At 37.8% G+C, this 22,702-nt stretch overlaps 1 protein-coding gene and 1 pseudogene across 3 annotated transcripts; both read right to left on the reverse strand.

Moving 5' to 3' along the window:
• Window positions 1–545: 545 nt before the first annotated feature.
• On the reverse strand, window positions 546–21,534 carry ELOC (elongin C). 3 transcript variants are annotated; one of them, XM_029923373.1, is made up of 4 exons: window positions 21,445–21,534; window positions 13,507–13,560; window positions 8,908–9,051; window positions 546–2,392 (listed from the first exon to the last, which is right to left on the reverse strand). In XM_029923373.1, the coding sequence occupies exons 2-4, from the start codon at window positions 13,508–13,510 to the stop codon at window positions 2,202–2,204; spliced, it is 339 nt and encodes a 112-aa protein (XP_029779233.1). In that variant the 5' UTR covers window positions 13,511–13,560; window positions 21,445–21,534; the 3' UTR covers window positions 546–2,201. The 3 variants fall into 3 exon arrangements, with proteins under 3 accessions (XP_029779233.1, XP_029779232.1, XP_029779234.1); XM_029923372.1 differs by lacking the exon at window positions 21,445–21,534 and adding an exon at window positions 21,269–21,391; XM_029923374.1 differs by lacking the exon at window positions 21,445–21,534 and having other exon boundaries at window positions 13,507–13,577.
• LOC115279425 lies at window positions 9,982–12,313 on the reverse strand (annotated as a pseudogene).
• Window positions 21,535–22,702: the final 1,168 nt, after the last annotated feature.

The raw sequence follows: 22,702 nt of genomic DNA on the forward strand, positions 1-22,702 counted from the left end.
CTTCCTAAAACTGCCTGGCCTCTTACCTTTATTCTGTAGGTCTGGATCAAAAACCTTTATATTATTTCTCAAAATATTTGTACTATTTTGAAGGCAATAAATTTAGCAATATGGCTCAAATTAAGATGACCACTCCAAAATAGCAAGATGTCTCTAAATGTATTTCTTCTAACATGAGCTGAATTTACTGCTTACAGTAAACTGTATTTCTCAATATCAACGAGACTTCAAAAGTAAGGAGATTGTCATTTGTCAATAATTGCATGAAAGATAAGCACCTAAAAAGCATAAAATAATCTTAGTATAAAAATGAAATTATTTTACATGCAGAAAAATAAGTTGAGATTCGCCCATTTGAAAAGTAAGCTAATTATCAAGTCTCAGAAAACTGTTAAGATTTCAATGCTATGTTAAAGTATCTCGTTGATTTAGTCAAATAAAAATTGCTGCTATTCAATCATATGGCAAATGTCCTGAAGCAAGTGGTTTCATGAATTCTCAGGAAAAATGAGAAAATTAAAGTTAAAAAGATCCAACACCAAGTGTTCATCAAACCTTTCAGTCAAGAGCCTTTATTAACATGCAAGTATCATTTGCCACAAGATATACATTTTTCCTAATCTTTCAGTTCTATTTCAATATTTTAAACTTAAGGTTACTTCTGGATCTAACACATAAAGTAACCTACTAAAATTGGTCAAAGTTAAACTTTATTCTAGTTATCACTTTGACCTTTAAGATCATTTAGGTTTTTGACATTTGTCAGCAAGTAGAATATAATTCTTGTACTTGATAGTCTTCTATACTAAAATATGTACCAGTATGTCTTGAGAAGTTACTAAAATATATGCAATTACCATATTTAATTGCTTTCAGTAAGCTGAAGGTACAATGCTAGGTCTTCTATGAGGAAAAATTACTTATAGATCTTGGCTATGTTTTTGTAGGTTCCAGAAAAACTGGTCCATCTTAAATCAGTCTTAAAGAACTAAGCTGAAGGCTTAAATATGTATCTCCTATAACAACAGCTGTGTTTTACTACTAAGATAGAGATAATAATAAACCCTACTCCAGTGCTTCTTTTCCCATGCCTGAGCACAGGTGCTCTGGCATAGTTTTTCTGTTAAGTATAAAAGCTGAATGATCTCTTTGTAAGTCTGATTTCAGTAGAAGATTATGGGTATCATACTTATTGAGACATATTTTATTTAACAGAAGATAATTCATATACTATATCAAAGTGCATAAGATTTGCACTGTATCTCTCCACGTTTTCAATCTTTTACATTTCAGTTTGTTGGAGGAAGACTGGAATAGTTCAGAAAAGTCTAGCTTTTAAGAGCCTATTAAAGTCCAAATGAGTCTTTTAAAACATATTTAAATAATAAGAAGTGCAGTCACAACAAGGGACTATGTAAGAAGAATGAATATTGCAAAGGAAGCTTTATAGTCAATGCAAGTACAGTACTTTGGATTGGCCCAAATGCACAATGCACATGTAATCAGTCATGTAGTTTACTTGTTGACCATGTGGCGACCGGTTCAAAAAGTGATTGCTTAAAAAGCTGTGCCTAGTAATCTTCCAAAATTGCTTTTAAATAAAGTTCTTAAATTGCAGCAACGAACAAAAAGACAAGATACACTTAAACAATACTGCAGTTTATCAAAAGACACATAAGAAATTTCAACTCTTATGTCTTTAACAGTTATAAAAATCAATGTTTTGGTTAGGTTATAAACATGTTTATAATGCAATCATTTGCATAACTCTAGTAATGCTAACAACGGCTATAAGATCAGAACAGGTTTTCCTTTTTTTTAAAAAAAAAAAACCACTAGAAACACAAAAATACATAGCCCCCTTATTTACCTGTAGAATGTATTCATTTATGCTTAAATTTCAGTTTTACTATATCACCATTGCTCTAATTTGAAAATCACATCCAAAGGATAAGGCAAAACCACCTACGAATTGGCATATTTGTTTATTTCTCAATTTGTGAAAACGTCCTCAATTTGTTGATGTAGCAAACAAATATCAACTCTGATTGCTATGCAAAAGAACAGAAGATAATCTGCTTTGCAATGAACTTTAAAGTTCAACTGCACACAGGCAACATGCTATATATGAAAAAATTACTAACTGAACTACAGGTATTAAATACTGAAAAAAGTTAACAGTTTATTATAATTTATTTTATTTAACAATCTAGGAAGTTCGCAGCCATCAGCAGTTCCAGTGCAATTTCAGGTGCAATTGGGAATTCAGGAATCTCCGTGGAGCTGTTAGTGTAGCGAACCTTGTAGGTAAAATACATGCATACTTTTGATAGCACATGTGAAGGAATCTCTCTAAAATTGACTTCATTAGTTTCGTTCTCAGCAAACTGGCCTGTAAAAGAAAAGGAGTGTGTTTATTATGTGCTGAACTGTGTTCCTCCAAAATTCCCATGTTGGGAAGTTCTAACCCTCAGTACTTCTGTGACTGTGTTTGGAGACAGGATCCTTTTTTTCCTGTTCAGGAAGAATTTTTAAAGAGGTAATTAAGGCCAAACAGGGTTATTAGGGTGGGTCCTAACCTAATGACTGGTATTGTTCTAAGAACGGGAGGTCAGGTCAAAGACCCAGACCCAGAGAAGACAGCCGTCTACAAGGCAAGGAGAGAGGCCTCAGAAGAAACTAACTCTACCAATACCTTAATCTCAAATTCCTACCGTTCAGAATTATGAGAAAATAAATTTCAATTTCTATGGTCGAAATCACCCAGTCTATGGTACTTTGTTACAGCAGCCCTAGCAAACTGATACAACGTGAGAACAATAAATCTAACTAGCATCAAACAAGATAACTAACTCTGATTTCTGAGTATAAATATAAAAAAATCTTTGGGGAATGCAAACTGGTGCAGCCACTCTGGAAAACAGTATGGAGGTTCCTTAAAAAAATAAAAACCCAACTACCCTACAACCCAGCAACTACACTACCAGGTATTTATCTGAGGGATCCAGGTGTGCTGTCTCAGAGGAGCACATGCACCCCAATGTTCATAGCAGCACTATCAACAATAGCCAAAGTATGGAAAGAGACCAAATGTCCATTGGTGGATTAAATGGATAAGATGTGGTAAATATACACGATGGAGTACTACTTGGCAATCAAAAAGAATGAAATCTTGCCATTTGCAATTATGTGGTTAGAACTAGAGGGTATTACACTAAGTGAGATTAGTCAGAGAAAGACAAATTCCATATGATTTCACTCATGTGAGGACTTTAAAATACAAAACAGATGAACATAAGAAATGGGAAGAAAAAATAATATAAAAACAGGGAGGGAGACAAAATATAAGAGACTCTTAAAAATGGAGAACAGAGGATTGCTAGAGGGGTTGTGGAGGGGGGATGGACTAAATCTGTAAGGGGCATTAAGGAATCTACTCCTGAAATCATTGTTGTACTATATGCTAACTTGGATGTAAGTTAAAAAAATAAATCAATAAAAAAATCTTTATTAAGATAGTATTTGAGATTAATTAAGACTGAATTTTAAAATTCTAATTTCCGTCTAAGACTTTGGATACTTTAGCTTCTAAGAATCACAGTGGTATGATTAAGGTGAATAGGATATATAAAAAAAAAAAGGACAAATCTTAAAAAAAAATTTTTTTTAATGTTTTTATTTTTGAGAGACAGAGGGAGACCGCGCGAGCGGGGGGAGGGGGGGCAGCGGGGGAGCAGTCAGAGAGGGAAACACAGAATCCGAGGCAGGCTTCTGGTGCTGACCTGTCAGCACAGAGCCCAACGTGGGGCTCGAACCCACGAACTGTGAGATCATGACCTGAGCCGAAACCAATGCTTAACCCAATGAGCCACCCAGACGCCCCAAGACAAATCTTTCAGAAGATTCAGTTTAGGGAATCAAGTCTTTATGTATCGTCAGGAGCCCTGTGCTATACTGAACTGCCATATAAAAATACATAAATAATAAAGGTTTATTTCCCCCTTTAGTTCTTAAAAATATGATTATGTTAATGAGAGCTTCTCATAAGTTACTTCCCTTTGTTCTAGTAACATTTCATAAACTGTTTTTAATGATCGCTCAAAATTTCTTTAGCTATATAAAAGTAACAGCATTTAGCATCTACTGTAGGGATAGTTTCTTGCAGTCTAGCACTAGCAGTGTGCACTGAACATAAGTAGAAAAATGTACCTTCTGAGAATTTAGTATCAAAAAAATTTTCTAATAATTGTCTGTTGCTTAGGGGTGGAGTGGGAAGAAAAGAGAGCAGGAATGAATGCATAATTCACAGCAATGACATAAATTTTGGTTTGTTAATGACAAACTCTCTTTCTTGAATATATGTATGAAATACTATTAATAGATATTAAGTCTTAGATACTAGACAAACATTAGGGTGATTTTTTTTTGAGGATTCATGTAACATAGAACTAACCATTTTAGAGTATACAATTCAGTGTACATAAACAGTGTTGTACAATCACCACTGCTATCTAGTTCCAAAACATTTTCATCATCCCCAGATAAAATCCTGAACCTTTACGCAGTTATTCCCCATTTTCCCAAGCCCCAGCCTCTGGCAAACACCAAACTTTCTGTCTCTATGGATTTATCTATTTTGGATATAAATGGAATCCTGTAACATATGACCTTTTGTATCTGGCTCCTTTCACTTAGCATCATATTTTGAAGGTGCATGAATCAGTACCTTGTTCCTTTTTATGCAAACACTAGTTTTAGGCTGCAGACTTATTAAAGGAGATCACATTTACAAAAAGCAAATATCCTTTACTCTTAATTTTTAATTAAAATTTGTTGGCATCCATGATTTTGTTTTTCTAAAATAAATCTTAGTTAGCTCTATCCAGTAGAAAAGTCTAAACATAATTCATTCCATGAGCATTGAGTACTGCTAGCAACCTGATTGGGGTCCTTAAGGACCATTTCCCATTACAAGAAAATGGCTCTTCAGGACTGGAGAATAATGTACCAAATAAGCCTAAGTAATCTTGTTATTATAGAAATAGAGAGTAGTACAGCTATCCTAGATTACCAGAGCCGTGTCAAAAGGACACAGGAGCCAACCTGATGTGGCTCCTTCTGAATAATAATGGAGCTAAAGGGGCAATTTAATATCAGTGAGAACTGCACCAGGTAAAAAACCTTAAGTAATAACAAGGTACATGCTGAAAATGAAAGACAAAACAACAGAAGTAAATCTCAACAATAATCACATTGAATGCTAAAAGTATCATATGAAAGTCTGCCTGCAGAACTGTTCATAGATGAATCAGCTTCCTAGCGTGGAACCCACTAAACTAGCTTGACACTGTTAAAAGACTGGTACAACAGAAATACAGTAGTGCCGCCTATAAAGTACTCTTGCCTAGGAAAATGAACTGGGTTCTAATCATGCTTCTAGAGTTCTAATTTATAAGCTAACAAATGAAATATTAAGTTTAATCCCGATGTGGACACTTTACAAATAACTGGTTTCTCCACAAAATTCATGGTTTGATAAAAAGGAGAGTGCAGCAGGACTATCATAGATTGTGGAGGTGAAATGACATTGGCAGGATTTATTTCCCTGAAATACTCTTTTTAAAGAAGGAAGGATAATAGGGGCGCCTGGGTGGCTCAGTTGGTTAAGCATCCAGCTCTTGACTTCAGCTCAGGTCATGATCTCACAGTTCAGGAGTTTATGTCTTGCCTGCGTCAGGCTCTGCACAAGCAATGCAGAGCCTGTGCAGAGCCTCCTTGGGATTCTCTCTCTTTGCCCTTCCCCTGCTTGTACCGTCTCTCTCAAAATAAATTAATAAACAAATGTTAAAGTGAGGATAATAGATGAAATGAAATTGGCAAAATATTGATAAAATTGAAGCTGGAGATAGGTACATGCAAGTGTATTATACTATTCCCTCTACTTCGGTGTATGTTTTAAATTTTCCACAATAGGGGTGCCTGGGTGGCTCAGTTGGTTAAACATCTGACTCTTGGTTTTGGCTCAGGTCATGATCTCACAGCTTTTGAGTTCAAGCCCTGTGTCAGGCTTTGCATTGACAGTGCAGAGCCTGCTTGGGGTTTTCTATCCTTCTCTCTCTGACTCTACCCTGTTTGCACCATGTCTCTCTCTCTCTCTAAGAATAAAATAAATAAAAGTGAAATAAATAAATAAAATTTCCACAGTAGAAAATATGGAAAAGGAATTACAAGTAACCTCAATTAGAAAACAATCAACAAAACTAAAAGGCAACCTATGGAATGGGAGAAGATACTTGCAAATAACATATCTGGTACTATCCACAATGCAAAACTTACAAAACTCAAACCCAGAAACTGCATAATCTAAATTAAAAATGGGCAGAAGACATGAATAACATTTCCCCAAAGAAGACATACAGAATGGCCAACAGACACATGAAAAGATGCTCAACATCACTCATCATCAGGGAAATGCAAATCAAAACTACAATGAGATATAACCTCAAACCTGTCAGAATGGCCCAAGTCAACAACACAAGAAACAGGCTGTTGACAAGGACATGGACAAAGGGGAACCCTCTTGCACTTCTGGTGCAAATGCAACTGGTGCAGCCACTCTGGACAATGGTTTCCCCAAAAGGTAAAAATAGAAATACCCTATGATCCAGCAATTGCTCTTGTAGGTTTTTACCCAAAGAATACAACAATACTAATTCAAAAGGATACATGCACCCCAATATTTATAGTAGTATTATCTATAACAGCCAAATTATGGAAATAGCTCAAGTGTCCCTCAACTGATGAAGAGATAAAGAAGATGTGGTACACACACATGCACAGGAATATCAGCCATTAAAAAAAAACAAATCTTGCCATTTGCAACAACTTGGATGGAACTAAAGTACTATGCTATGTGAATTAAGTCCAAGAAAGACAAACACCATGATTCACTCATGTGGAATTTAGGAAAAAAACCCAAATGAGCAAAGGGGGAAAAAAGAAAGAGGCAAACCAAGAAATAGACTCTTAACTATAGAGAACAAACTGCTGGTTACCAGAAGGGAGGTGAATGGGGGGGATGGCTAAAATAGGCGATAGGGATCAAGAAGTGCACTGAGTGTTGTAGGAAGTGCTGAGTCACTATATTGTTCACCTAAAACAAATATTATACTGTATATTAACTAGAATCTAAATCAAAACTAAAAAGACCCAAAACAAGTGACCTCAAATAAGCCAAACAATCTTGAAAAAATAAAGTTAGAGGCCCACACTTCTCCATTCCACAACTTACTAAAAAGTTATAGTAATAAAAATACTGTGGTATTAGCACAAAAACAGATCAATGGAATGCCACCACCCTCTCCACCTGACTCAGTGAGTAGAGCACGCGACTCTTGATCTCAGGGTTGTGAGTTCAACCCCACGTTGGGGGCGGGGGGAACCCCGTCAAGTGTAGAAATTACTTAAAAAAAAATAGATCAAAGGAAGAGAGTTGAAAGCCCATAAATAAACCCACATGGCTATGGTCAACTGATTTTCAACAACGGTGCCAAGACCACTAAATGGAGGGAGAATAGTCTCTAACAAATGGTACCTGGATCCCCAAATAAGAAAGAATGAAGTTGAATCATTATTTCACATCATATACAAAAACTAATTGAAAATCAAAGACCTAAATGTAAGAGGTAAAATCAGAGCTGCTATGGGGTGCCTGGGTATGTGTCTGACTTTGGCTCCAGTCATGATCTTGTGGTTCACAAGTTCAAGCCCCATGTTGGATCTGTGCTGACAGCTTGGAGCCTGGAGCCTGCTTTGTATTCTGCATCTCCTTTTCTCTTTGCCCCTCCCCCACTCACGCTCTCTCTCTCGAAAATAAACATTAAAAAAAACCAAAAACCAGAACTGTTTTAAGAAAATATTTGCATATCATATCTCTAATAAGGGTCTACTGTCCAGAATTTATAAGGAACTCTTGTGGCGCCTGGGTGTCTCGGTCGGGCGTCCACCTTCGGCTCAGGTCACAATCTCCTGGTTTGAGCTCAAGCCCTGCATCAGGCTCAGAACTTGGAGCCTGTTTCAGATTCTGTATCTCCCCCACTCTCTGTCCCTCCTCTGCTCACACACTCTCTCAAAAATAAACATTAAAAAAAAAATTTGAGAACTCTTACAACTCAGTAACAAAAAGATACCCAACTGAATTGAAAAATGTGCAACAGATTTGAACAGACAGTTCTTCAAAGACAATATACAAATGTATAGCAAACACAAGAAATGATGTTCGGCACCATTAGGGAGTTGCTCATCCAAACTATGATGAGAAACCAGTTAAAACCCATTAGGATGGCTAGAATCAAAAAAAAAAAAAAAGGAAAATGTCACTGAAAATATGGAGAAACTTAAATACTCATACAGTGATGGTAGGAATATAAAATGGTGCAGCCACTGCGTAAAGTTTGGTGTTTCCCCCAAAAGCTGAACCCAGAATTACTCCAGAAATTCAAATCCTCAAGAAAAATTTTCTTAAGGTAAAATAAAAAAATAGTCTCAAAGGAAAAATAAACCAAGCAAGATAAGCAAGCAAGAAGAGAATGTTAAGAATAGATGTTTAGGAAGTGGTAATTTCTAAAAATAAACTTTATACGTAGTTGGGAGCACACATCACCATCAGAGTCCTACTGTGATGAAGAAATTAAACATGGAAACAAATGTAGGGAAATAATCCTTCTGATTAGGGTAAATAACTAAAATAGGAAATGGCAGAAACCAATTTTTCCAATGCAATATAATCATACAATAATGTTAGAAAAGTTACTGTTTCTTTCCTTTAATGTTATGAATCACTTAATTCAAGTTAAGGACATTTTCAAAGTAAAGATTTATTAACAGAAAATAAAGAAATGTACCTACCTGGGCCACTCAACATGGCTTTTATTGTTCCGGATGTTAGTGCGTGTTCTCTTTTTACAATAAACTCATGACCATCCGAAGATATCAATTTGACATACATGGCATCAGGGCCTTCACAGCCACCATAGGTTTTCTCTTCTCCATCTAAAGTAAGTAGTAAAATGATTTTTGAATCACAAGATTAAAAATAAAGAGGCTTACCATGGTTAATATTTGAATAGCCCAGACCAAAAACATTTCTGGATGGTAGGATCTACCAAGATTTTGTTTTTTTAAACTCCTTGTTTTATCATTCTCTAAACATTTTCCAATGTCAGAATAAACTACATCTAAGGATATTACTTTAGATGAAAATTTACTAGTACTTTTCAGAGAAGTATTAACAATTTTTTGTCAACACAGTAGCACATTCAAATTTAAAGGCTCAAATAAAACAATCAAATAGTAAAACTTTAAGTCACCTGAAATACTCATTTTAAAATAATACATGTTGTGTGTTTAAGAATGAATGTTTCCATCATTGACTTCAACTTCCCTGACAAGCTCCTAATTATAAAAGTTAGGGCTTCCTTTTACTCAGCATCTTGCTCTTGATCCATAATATTAATAATCAAAACATTTTATTGCTGAATTTACATTATTGCACGATTGAAGTAATGAATATAGACAAATACTAGTTTCTGAAAATTTAGAGCAGAGGTGAGGACACAGAGCATGTAGATGTTATTCTAGTCAGCTACCCTCATTGCTGCTCTGGCTCCCACCACAGTAGCCAGCTCAATTTGACTTTTTTGTGAGCATATATATTTTTGTATACCCCCTAAGGCCTTTCTAACATCTGTGATTCTCACAGTATTGTATTGACAGAATTATTTTTATGGTTACCAATATCTGAAAGAAAGAACCGTAAGTCTTATTCTAAAAACTTAGGAAACCCAAGAAAAAGAGTACAGAAGATAAAGCTGAAGTATTCAAGCTATAAACATCCATTTATTTATTCATTAATAATTTTAAAACACCTCCAATTAAGATTAATAAATAAAAAAGTAATTTATGTACTACTGTCCAAAATGTTTAATCTGAATCTAATCAGAAGTAAACACAAAAACAAAATTTTATTTTGTCATCAAAGACCTCACTCCTCATACCCCCAGAAGTAGTGAACTGTTTAGATGAGATTAAAGAGACAAAACAAATCAATGCAGTAAATGATCCTTTGTTTTTAATTTTTTTTTTTTGAAAGACAGTGGGAGCAGGGGAGGGTCAGAGAGAGAGGGAGGTACAGAATCTGAAGCAGGCTCGAGGCTCTGAGCTAGCTGTCAGCACAGAGAATAACGTGGGGCTCAAACCCACACGCTGTGAGATCATGACCTGAGCCGAAGCCGGATGCTCAACCAACTGAGCCACCCAGGCGCCCCTGCAGTAAATGATCCTTGACTGGATATAAAACACAGCCATAGCTCAGAGATAACTGTGGGTTCAGTTCCAGACCACCACAATAAAACAATGCAAAAGTGAGTCAAATCAATTTTCTGGTTTCCTGGTGAATATAAAAGTTTGTTTATGGTATACCATAATATGCAATAGCATTATGTCTAAAAAAATGTATATACCTTAATTAAAAATACTTTATTGCTAAATAAAATGCTAACCATTGTCTGAGCTTTCAGTGAGTAGTAATCTTTTTGCCGGTGGAGGGTCATGCCTTGATGCTGATGGTCACTGACTGATCAGGGTGGTAGCTGCTGAAGGTTGGGGCAGCTGTGGCAATTCTATAAAATCAGACAACGAAAACTGCAGCACTGATCGACTTCCTTTCAGGAACAATTTCTCCGCTGCATGTGATGTTATTTGACAGCATTTGACCCACAGCAGAACTTCTCTCAAAATTGGAATCAATCCTCTCAAACCCTGCCCGCTGCTATATCAACTCAGTTTATGTAATACTCTAAATCCTTTCTTGTCATTTCAACAATTGTCACAGTATCTTTACTAGGAGTTGATTCCATCTCAAGAAACCACTTTCTTTGCTCATCCATAAGATGCAACTCCTCATCTGTAAAGTTTTATCATGAAATTATAGCAATTCAGTCACATCTTTAGGCTCCATTTCTAGATCTTGCTGTTTCCACCACATCGACAGTTACTTCCTCCACTGTAGTCTTGAACCCCTCAAAGTCATCCATGAGGATTGGAATCCAGTTTTTCTACACTCTTGTTAATATTTATATTTTGACCTCTTTCCATGAATCACACATGTTCTTAATGGCATCTAGAATGGTGAAATCTTTTCCAAAGGTTTTCAGTTTACTTTGCCCAGGTGCATCAGTAGAATCACTATCTATGGCAGCTATGTGTTTCTTAAGTAACAAGACTTGAAAGTCAAAATTACTCCTTGATCCGTGGGCTCCAGAATGGATGCTATGTTTGCTGGCATGAAAACACATTAATCTCATTGCATGTCTCCATCAGAACTCTTGGGTAATCAAGGACATTGTCAGTGGTTTTGAAAGGAAATCTTTTCCCTGAGCAGGAGGTGTTAAGAATAATATTCAGTAAACCATATTGTGAACAGATGTGTCATCCACGCTTTGTTGTTCCATTATAGAGCACAGGCAGAGTAAATTCAGCAGGATTCTGAAGGGCTCTAGATTTTCAGAATATCAATGAGCACTGACTTCAACATAAAAAGTACCAGTGCATTAGCCCCTGACAAGAGAGTGAGCTTGTCCTTTGAAGCTTTGAAGCCAGGCATTGACTTCTCTCTACAACAGTCCTAGATGGCATCTTCTTCCAACGCAAGGTGTTACATCTCCACTGAGTATCTGCTGTTTAGTGTAGCCACCCTCATTAAGTACCTTAGCTGGATCTTCCGGGTAACAGGCTGCAGCTTCTACATCAGCACTCACTGCTTCACCGTACAGTTTAATGTTTCAGAGACAGCTTTCCTTAAATCTCATGAGCAGCTCCTACTAGCTTCAGACTTCTTTTACAGCTTCCTCACCCCTCTCAGCCTTCACAGAATTGAAGAGTCAGGGCCTTGCTCTGGATTAGGCCTTGGCTTAAGGGACTGTGTGACTGGTTTGAGCTTCTATCCAGACGACTCAAACTTTCTCCATCACCAATAAGGCTATTTCGCTTTCTTATTTGTGTGTTCACCGGAGTAGCACTTTCAATTTCCTTCAAGAACTTTTCTTTTGAATTCACAACTTGGCTAACTGTTTGGCACAAGAGGCCTAGCTTTCAGCCTGTCTCAGCTTTCGATACGCTTTCCTCACTAGCCTTAATCATCTCTTGCTTTTGATTGAAAGTGAGAGATGTACAAGTCTTCCTTTCACTTGAACACTCAGAGGTCATTGTAGGGTTAATAACTGGCCTAATTTCAATATTTTGTGTCTCAGGGAATAGGAAGGTCTGAGGAGAGAGAGAGAGATGAGGGAATAGCTGGTCGGTGCAGCAGTCAGAACACACACAACACGTACTGATTAAGTTCCCTGTCTTGCGTGAGCATGGTTCATGGTATCTCAAAACAATTACAACAGTAACATCAAAAATCACTGATCACAAAACAAATATACTAATAATGAAAAAGTGAAATACTGTGAGAATTACCAACATGTGACAGACGTGAAATGGGGAACTGCTGTAGGATAAATGGCACTAATACTTGCTCCACACAATGCTGCCATAAACGCAAATTGTGAAAAAACAAACCCACAAAAAAACTGCGGAATCTGTGAAGTGCAATAAAGTGAAACACGATAAAATGAGCTATGTTTATAATGTACCTGCTACAAAGAGCACTGCTGACACAACTGGGAAATTCTGACTATGGAATGAATTAGGAGATGCCTACTCAAGTGTCTGGTGTGACGTGGTACTGCACAACTACATAAATGGTACAGAAAAAAGCATACATATGTATATATACACACATACATACACACAGAGAAAGCAAATGTGGCAAAAAACGATCACTGAAGGCTATGTAGTGTATTATAATTTTCCATAATAAAAAGCTGGGACATCCATAAAGATGCAAGTAACTCCTGAATTATAGCCTACTCAAGCATACGGATATTAAGCAGGTTTTGCCAATCTCTTAGAACAAAAATAAAACAATTATTATTTAAATTTGTAATTCTTGTACTTTTTGCAAGCTAAGGCATTTTATATGCTTGTTGGAAAGTTTCTAAATGCTATTTCTCACTAGCAATCACAAACATATTCAGCACAAAACCATTACTTATTTCCCTTTCAAAAGTATGCACAGGCATACCTTGTTTTTAGCAGGTATTATGTTGTGTTTTGTTCTGTACATAGTGTTACCGCATACTTAACAGACCACAGTCAACATAACTTTTGTAAACACTGGGAAACCAAAAACCTCATTTGACTAGCTTCACTGCTGTGGTCTGGAACCAAACCCACAGTGTATCTGAGGTTTGCCTGCAATAAACAGACGCTGAAGATTTAAACAACTAGTCTCAGTCTATTCTGATTGTTTTTCCCGCCCTCACCAATGTTAAAGGCCTATCTTTGAGAAGAAAAAGCAGCTTCCACTAGTTGCAATAAAAAATTATTTTTTATGTAACTTACCCATTATGTTCTTATGAAATTCTACTTTACTTCCACAGGAACTTCAGTAGTTTCCTGAAAATATAACAATGCTATTTTAAGATTAATGATGGAATAACATGTTTTCACCCATTACTATTTAATATTTCCTTGGTATTACAAGTTTAAAAACTCTCTCCGCTATGCAGGAGTTTCCCAGCCCCCACAATACGGAACAGTATCAAATTTCTGAACATGGGAGAAAAGATGATCACCTTCAGAACAGTGGTCTAAACACAGATGTTTTTCCCCTCCCCTTTAAGGTAGCTATTCTGACAAAAGTTTTTAAATACAGACGTTGTTCCCTAGAAGTTGAATTGAACTTGAAGGAGATAGTTGGCCCTGATCATCTTTGTATACCTGTATCTACTAGACACTACCAGACACTAAAGCAGGTATTTGCTAAATGAATGAAAACATGATAAATTCAAGGACACGAAGTAGCCTTCAGAAAAATGAATAAGAAAAAGCTTGCCCTCATCTTATGTAGCCATGCACATTTATAATTCATTTCACTGTGGCTTCTTTGCTGCAAAGTCTATGAAAGTTCTGAAATGTAACCGTGAAATGGTAGAAAATCTTTAATATTCTGACAAATCTTAAATTTTACAAAATAAGATGAATGCTAAAGGAAAAGGGCTCATGTTTTGAGTAACTTTTTATTTTTGAGGGCCTGATAAGTGGTAAACATTGCACTACATACCTTACATACATGATTTTAGAACAACACTTCCACAAAGGTATTATTATTCTCATTTTAGAGATGAAGAAACACTAAGAGACTGCTACTTGCTTAAAGCTTCTACAGCTTAAATGGCAGCAAGAGGATTTAAACCTAGGTAGGTCTGCTTTCGGACCCACACTCCTTCCCGTTATTCCATGCTGCGACTGTAAAAAAATTCTGGCTCCCATTAAAACTTGTTTTCCACTGCTGCTGGGTAAAAACTGCTGATAGAAATCCTTAGATACTTATCTAAAATCTAAAAACAGTACTGTGTCACTTTATGGTAATAACAGTAGACAAAAATTCATTGGTCATTATTATTCTGTTCATACTGCTATGTAATCATTCTAAGAAAACAAAAAAGGAAAAAAATGCTAGAAAAGTTAGAACAAGAACTTCAAGTGCCAACTTTCTATCTGGAAACTCTCCAGAGCCACACGACTAGGATGTTTACTTAACCACCAGCAGCTAAGCAATCGTGCAGCCCCGCTGTAGAAGCCCTTGGTGTAGCAACAGCTTCTCTCCAGTCTTCTTAATTGAGCAAATCAATCTCATCATTTATTCAAGGGTAAAAAATGGGTGCGTCGGGGAAGAGAAACTACCCATCAGTAATAAAAAAAAAAAAATCCAATACATTAACAGTTAGGAGTAAATCCTAATTCTTAGGTAAAAGTTAAAAATATTTTAAAAGTGTGATTAAATTTGGATGTGACTGACAAATGATCTATATAAGTCTAAGTTTGGGTTTATAAAAATGTCAGGGTAAACATTTGAATATCTATTCCATAACTGAGCTGAGTTCTGAAAACATGAATAGGTAAAGACAAGGGGTTGAGCAGCAGGTTGAAAATATTTCTAGACAAAAGACACAGAATGAACAAAAAGTGCTCGGATATCATTGTGCTTTTAGTGTTATATATAAATATTACTCTTTTATAGTTTTTTTAATAGTAATTTTAATTTTTATTATTTTTTTAGAAATTCTAGATGAGCCTAGCACCCAAAATGAAATCAACTTTGAATCTAGTATTACTGAACACTGAAAAGATCTTTGAACAGCCCATCCTTCAAATTTGAAATGTTACCATGATCATTTGCTATATTACAGGAATTTCCAGACTATATTCTATCTCACTAACCTGTTTATACCTGACTAATATATCCAGTTTTCATTATAATAACTGTGATAAACACAATCTGCTAAATGGCCAGGCAAGGCCCATTTTATCATTATAGATTTCTTTTTAGATGGACTTTTAGATACCTTATAGTTTTTACTATGAATCCCATCTGTTTTCCTATTATACTTTCTGAAAGGTTATTACTGGTGTTTTAAAGAAAAGCTTTTAAATCCATTAAAAGTTGATTTGTATCCCATCACCTTTGTAGAACTCTCTTATTAGTATAGTTTTTCAACAGATTGGCTTTAAGTTATTAAGTAGATAATGGCAACAGCTACAAATATATATATTTTTAAATTTTTTAATGTTTGCTTAGTTTTGAGACAGAGAGTGAGTGTGAGCAGGGGAGGGGCAAAGAGAGAGGGAGACAGAATCGGAAGCAGGATCCAGGCTCTAAACTGTCAGCACAGAGCCCAACGCAGGGCTCCAACCCACGAACCGTGAGATCATGACCTGAACTGAAGTCAGACACCCAAACGACTGAGCCACCCAGGTGCCCCACAAATACATTTTTTGCATCTGTCTTTTTACACTGGTTATTTACTTGGAACAAGTAATAAGGTTAGATGTCTGACATCATTCATAAAAATATCCTCCAGACTAAAGAGCAAAATATAAAAAACTCACTGAACTCTGGAAAACTAGCAGAAGAAAAAAATAAAAATAGCTCATAGACCTGCACACACAAAAAAATGTTTGATCCTGAAAGTAATCATGGAAGACACAAATGCAAACTAAAACATTAAAATGTGCTACGAATCAAGTGTTGGGGTGGGGGGACAGGACAATACTAAATATATAGCACAACAGGTTTTGGAAGGCGGCAGCACAATTATCAGGAGGCTAGCAATAATCCTCCTTCCTGGTATCTATTTTAGAGAAACACTAGCATTGAGTGCAAAGGCAAGTAGAAGAAAATTGACTATAATATGTGTACAAATGAAAAACTAGGCAGTGAAAAGGAGTAAGTTAAAAAAAAAAAAAAGTTAAACCTATGTATGTATGAAATACCATCAAGAGAAACTTAATTTTTTTCTGCAGAATAAATAAGACACACAAAAATACATGCTCAAAGTATAAATAACTAGAAAACTAATTGTTTTAAAGAAAACTATGATTTAAATTTGTTTTTAAAAGTTTATTTTGAGGAGTGCAGTAGCTCAGTCAGTTAAGCCTCTGATTTTGGCTCAAGTCACAATCTCACGGTTCGTAGGTTTGAGCCCCAGGTCGGGCTCTGTGCTGACAGCTCAGAGCCAGGAGCCTGCTTCGGATTCTGTGTCTCCCTCTCTCTGTGCCCCTCCCCTGCTGGCATGCTCTCTCTCTCTCTCTCAAAATTAAACATTAAAACACTTTAAAAATATTTTTAACTTAATTTAAAACTTTTTATTAATGTTTAATTTTGAAAGAGAGAGAGAGAGCACGTGAGCAGGGAAGGGCAGAGAGAGAGGAAGAGAGAATCCCAAGGAGGGTCTGCCCTATCAGCGCAGAGCTTAACCTGGGGGTAGAACTCATGAACCTTGAGATCATGACCTGAGCCAAAATCGAGTCGGAAGCTTAACCAATTGAGCCACCCAGACACCCTAAATTTGATTTTTAAAAAGAAATAAATGTATAGAATCAAGCAGCTCATAAGGGAACAATGATCACCCTGATGATTAGTTCCTAACTATATATAAAAATGATCAATTTGGAAAACAAGGTAATACAAATTGACAGAAGTTAGGAGGCAATTCCAATTTGTAATAATACATCAAAATATTCTGCCTGGATGTGCTAATAGTGTCACCATACTTATGTCTGTCAAGAGGAGTTAAAATTTCTCATTCTAGCCTATTTAACTTAGATTATTAGCAAATAGTTCTCCACCCCCATATTTCCTCCATTGTGGAATTTATAGTTTTCTTCACTATTAGATGCAAGTGCTTTGAAGTGTGTCTCTTTAGATATATTTTGTCTTGCTTACTAGCTGTAAATTTCCACAAGGCAAGAGTCTCTCTTTATGATCCAGGTATTGAAAATGACGGTAATTATGTGTTAACATTAACAATGTGAGGATTCGATAGTGTATTTGGCCACAGACACAGATATTACTATTTTGACTTTTCTAACAGAATAAAGTTATTCAAATGTACAATCCTTTTGACCAAGATTGATTATTTTTGTTTTTCCATGATGCTGGCATTAAACAAACTTAGAGAACTTTTAGAAAACCACAGTGAAAACTGTTCTTTCTATTTAAGTTTATTAAAATATTTTGGGCTATACTGAGGGGAGGGAGCAACTAAGGAAGGAGATGGTATTCCATGTTTCACAATAAAATTTAGTCAATATGAATTCTTAAAACAATTTTTAAAGACTTCAAGGTCATTGCCACTTTTTATGAAATTATGATAACCAAAACACCAGTCTCACAATTTTGTGCTATCATAAATTATTAATTATAAATGCAACTGTAGGAAACACTATTTCTAGAATTTTATGTTTCCTGGAACTAATCCAGTTATCTGAAAATGTTGTTTTACAATGTCCTCAAATCTCCTAGGGTTAATCCCTGAGTTTAAGAACAAGTTTTGTTCTCAGTGGCTGTCTATACTAACACTAGGTCAAAGAGCGTAGTTCTTTGCTTTTATAAGGGAATCTACTAGGTCATTTAAAGTAAAAGCACTGACCCCAATTCTCCATCTATTTATGATGGTTAACAATTAGTCACGGCCTATTTGTTGTCCTAAATGGTCAAGTTTTTCCCATTAAAATAATGACTCATCTAACAATGCTCAGTAATCAACTGTATTATAATATTCCATCAGCAGGGCTTCATTTCTAGAAACAAACCCTCACAAATGCCTGCCCTGTGTTGTGCCTGTTGTGAACTGTGGGCCTTTAGGAATCTAGATTAGAGGAAATCTCTCTGATATTTAAGAACTCTATTTTAAACTTGCAACAAATGATCCATCAGAAATATTACACAGGGTGATGCAGACCACAGCAGTCATCACGGTGCTATCTTCGGGTCACTGCGAATGAAGGTTCTCAGGGCCTTCTGTTTGGGAAGTTGTAGCTGACCAATTTACAAGTGGCAAAATGCTAAACAAGACTTTCCTAAATCCTCACACTGGATTTCTAAGTATTTATCCAAGAAATAATTTGCCCACAAAAAAATCTTTCACAGGGCACCTGGGTGGCTCAGTCTGTTAAGCGTCTGACTTGGGCTCAGGTCATGATCTCCGGGTTTGTGAGTTCGTGCCCAGCACTGGGCTCCATGCTGACAGTGTAGAGCCTGCTTAGGATCCTCTGTCCTCCTCCCTCTCTACCCCTTCCCCTGCTCACATGCACGTGCTCTCTCTCTCAAAAATAAACAAACATTAAAAAGAAAAAAATGTTTTACAGAAGTGTTTACAGCAGCTTTATCCAAAATACATGAGAAACTACTCTGATGACACAGAAACTGTGATACATGTGCACAGAGAACACCATTCATAATAACAAGGGATGATCGACAGATACACAGGACATGGGTGAATACCAAAAATATTACACTGACTGGAAAAACAAGAGAGTACATACTGCATTATTCCACTTATATGAAACAGGCAAAATGAACTTATGGTGAGATAGATCAGTGGCTGCTTCTGGAAGAACAAACATGAGGCAACTTTCTGGAAAATTAAACAGTACACAGATTATCTCACAGTATGTCAATTATATCTCAAAATAAGGTTAGAGTAAGATTTTTAAAAAATTATTGATTTTTCTTAAATTTAGGCATTCTTTCAAGGTAAAGATATCATCAATACAGAATGCTTTGTCTCATTAATGTTTCAAAAGATACTGATGCTGATAATAAAACTACTCCAAATTCTCTAGATGTGCAGATGCTAGTAGAGGAGTAGGACTTTGGGAGTCCAAAAGTGAACCTCTTAAGTGAACAGCCACAAGAGGAAAGTAGCTTTTGATCTGGGTCTCAATGTATGGAGGTATTTTTACCAAGCAGAACTGGAAGGAGGAGATCCAGGCCAAGTAAACGGTATGAGCCAAATCAGGAGGACCTCTGCTTTCAGCAAGCTCCACAAGGGCAGGCCTAGTATAGTGCCTGGCATATAGCAGATGTTCAATAAATATCTCTTGAGTGAAAGGTACTATTGTTTTCTTGATCATCAAGTCTTGAAATTTCAGGTATCGCTAGATGGGCTTTTTCTGATCTTATTTAGTAATGAACAGTGGGGGGGGGGGGAGAAAGAGAGAATGAGAGAGCAACAATGGGGCTGGGAGGCAGAGAGACTCTTAAGCAGGATCCATCCCCAGCACAACATGGAGGCTCAATCTCAGGACCCTAAGATCACGATCTTGAGCCTAAATCAAGAGTCATATGCTTAACTGACTGAGCCACACAGGCGCCCCAGAAACAGTAAACATTTGTAAGTGAGGTAAAATGCATTTAGACATATCAGTGTAAATCCAAGGAGTTTTCAGAACCTGAAAAACCTATATTTTTCATATTTTTTTAAACATATGCAATTATTTTGAAAAATCTATTTTAAAAAATACCAAAGAGGTCTCGGTCAGTTAGGTGTCTGACTTTAGCTAAGGGCGTGATCACACAGTTTGTGAGTTGGAGCCCTGTATATGGCTCTCTCCACTCAGTGCCAAGTGGGCTCTGGATCTTCGGTTTCCCTCTCTATCCGCCCCTCCCCCGCTCACCCTCTCAAAGATGAATAAACATAAAAAAATAGAACTTGATATATAGGGCTGAATATAACCTCTGACTACTAACTACCAATTACATTACACAATTACCATACATTACACAAAAACCAGCAGCTGAACTGAAATAAACTTTAAAAAAATGTATATATATTTTGAAATCGTAGTTACTAGATAAATCTCATACTTAAGGGGGGGAAATAGCCATTTAAAAATTAAATATGACCCTTAAATCATTACTTGACAATAAGCAATAAATATCTACGATAACAAGGATACACCGGTTTCCTTACTATTGTATCTCTAGAATGAATGAATCCACAGGTCATGTTTCAACATCATGAATTATAACGTAAGCAAGATCAGCAATTTATCATCTTAGTCTACCATACACTAAAGGAAACTACAAATATGGGGGATCAAAAAGCAAATTCGGCAGTTTGCAAATAAGGATTTTAAAACTCGAACTAAAGGATTTCGGTTGTTCCCTACACTGAAGGTGATGCAAAGTAGAAATGCTCGCACTAACGACATGAACTCTACAACTATAGATTACTAAAGAGATTTTAGTTCCGTAAGAGAAACTCGAGGGCCACGGTACTAGATAGCTTTCAGACCAAGACTGGAAGGCAGATGCACGCCAGTTCCAAACTATCAAGTCGGGTAGAGATGTCCCGACAAGTTGCCCAGAAGGTAAACTTCTCGGGGTCCTGCAGCTGGAAAGAGGGGGATGGGGACTGTGAAAGACTATGTGAGAGTCACTCCTGTGACTGGGGACTGACAAGAAAAGGACTATCTGTGCACCCGGGGAAAGCAGAAAGGTAAAGCGATACGGCTACCATGCTCATAACTCCACCCTCCTCGCGCTCAGCTTGGAGAAGGCCCAGACTCGCTGGCCGCCGCCCCTCCTTCTCCCCTCTTCCAAACCCACTGAGAGGCGTCTAGAAAGGTCCCACCGCCCTCTTCTCCCCTCCCCCAAATCAGGAGCTGAGAAGGCCTGGGGAGGTTAAGAGCTTCCGTTCCTTCCCCGCCCAAATGGAAAGGGGTGGGAAGTGGGACAGTGAGCGCGCTCAGTACGAGCCTTCCTCGTTCTCCATGCGAATCCGGAGCTCCGTTCTCATCCCAGCCCGAGACTCACTCGTCAGCACTGAATCCACCGCAGCCACCGCGCCGGGTCCCCGCGCACCACCACAGCCCCTACTCCAGGGCCGCCCCCCCACCCCCAGCTGCCTGCCGCTGTGGGTTCCGGGGCGGTTGGAGGAATCACTTCCGCCGGGTCACTGACGCTTTCCACGATGCGCGGGAGATTAGTACCTGGTAAGGCGGGGATGCAGTCTACCGCCGGCTTTCGTCCACAGGAAGTGCGCACACCCCCCTCCCTACTCAGAGTACCACTGACCACGGTCCTTTGCAAATTTCAACCAATCGGATTCTGAGTCTTCTGATTCCCAGCATGCAACGTCGGCCCTGACCCGATTTCCGCACCGACATCATCCCGAAAGAGGCGCTCCGGGTTCCGTCGCAGCACTGCATCCTGGGATTTGTAGTTTTCCTGGCAGGTACGGTGTTTCTCCTCGGCAGCTCTACACCCTGGGACTTGTAGTTTCTCACGTTGGATATTAACTTTTTTAGTAATTTGAGAGGTTGTCCCTAAATTTTGGGAGTACTTGTGGGGGCTGGAGATTATCTACAGAGAAAAAATTGAAAAGTGGGAGTGCCGTTTCTATGTTAAGAAGACCGTGGTCTTTAAGAAGCAGCATGTGTCTTTTGTGAAAAGTTGCTAGAGTATCTCAACTGCTCAGGGAATCGGTTGGCCTCATTTCCTCTCTTCCAGACACTGATTACTGAAAACTAATCACGCCCCCACCCCTACTCCTCGCACCCCCCTCCCCCCAGGGTTGGGGCCTTTCCTCCTCCCTACAAAACCCTCCCTACGAGCCCCTCCCAGCCCGGGGTTGTTCAGTTCTTCAGGATTCTGAGATACTTCACAGAAATTCCAGGCGTCTGCCGTGGATACTGAATTCTGGGACCATCTTTGACACTCCACGCTCTCTCTTACCCAACACCCTTCCTGCCTCGCTCTCTGTGCCCCTCTCACGCTCTGTCGATCGGCCTATCCTTTTTACTTGCTTTGCTGTGGTTAAATCCTGGTACCCTTCCAGAAAAGCTGAAACAGCTACATAAAGTTTGCACGCTGTTTACGGGATCGTGGCACGCAGGGAATGTAGAGCCAAGACTCTCACCGCTGCAAGTTGCTCAACCTGGCGCTGTTGTGTTAACAAGGTCCACAAAAGGAAAATAGATACACGTGATCCCAAGTTTGTTGACCTAATTAATGACTTTTGGCTGAAAGATCTTTTTTGTTGATCTGGCAGATAAAAGTCTTGCTTTTTGCAGACAGATTGTTCTGCGTTACTTTTCAAAGCCTTTGTAAGAATTATTTCTAAAAGTTTTTGGTTTTAATGGTAGCTCAGAATACGATTTGGCGGGGAGGCGAGGCAATGGGGTGAGGAGAGGAGGCTGTGGGCTCATTTTCAATCAGACTTTTACTCCTTTAATTCAGAAGTGTTTT

Source organism: Suricata suricatta, chromosome 15 (assembly GCF_006229205.1).
Source record: "Suricata suricatta isolate VVHF042 chromosome 15, meerkat_22Aug2017_6uvM2_HiC, whole genome shotgun sequence".
Lineage (NCBI taxonomy): Eukaryota > Metazoa > Chordata > Mammalia > Carnivora > Herpestidae > Suricata > Suricata suricatta.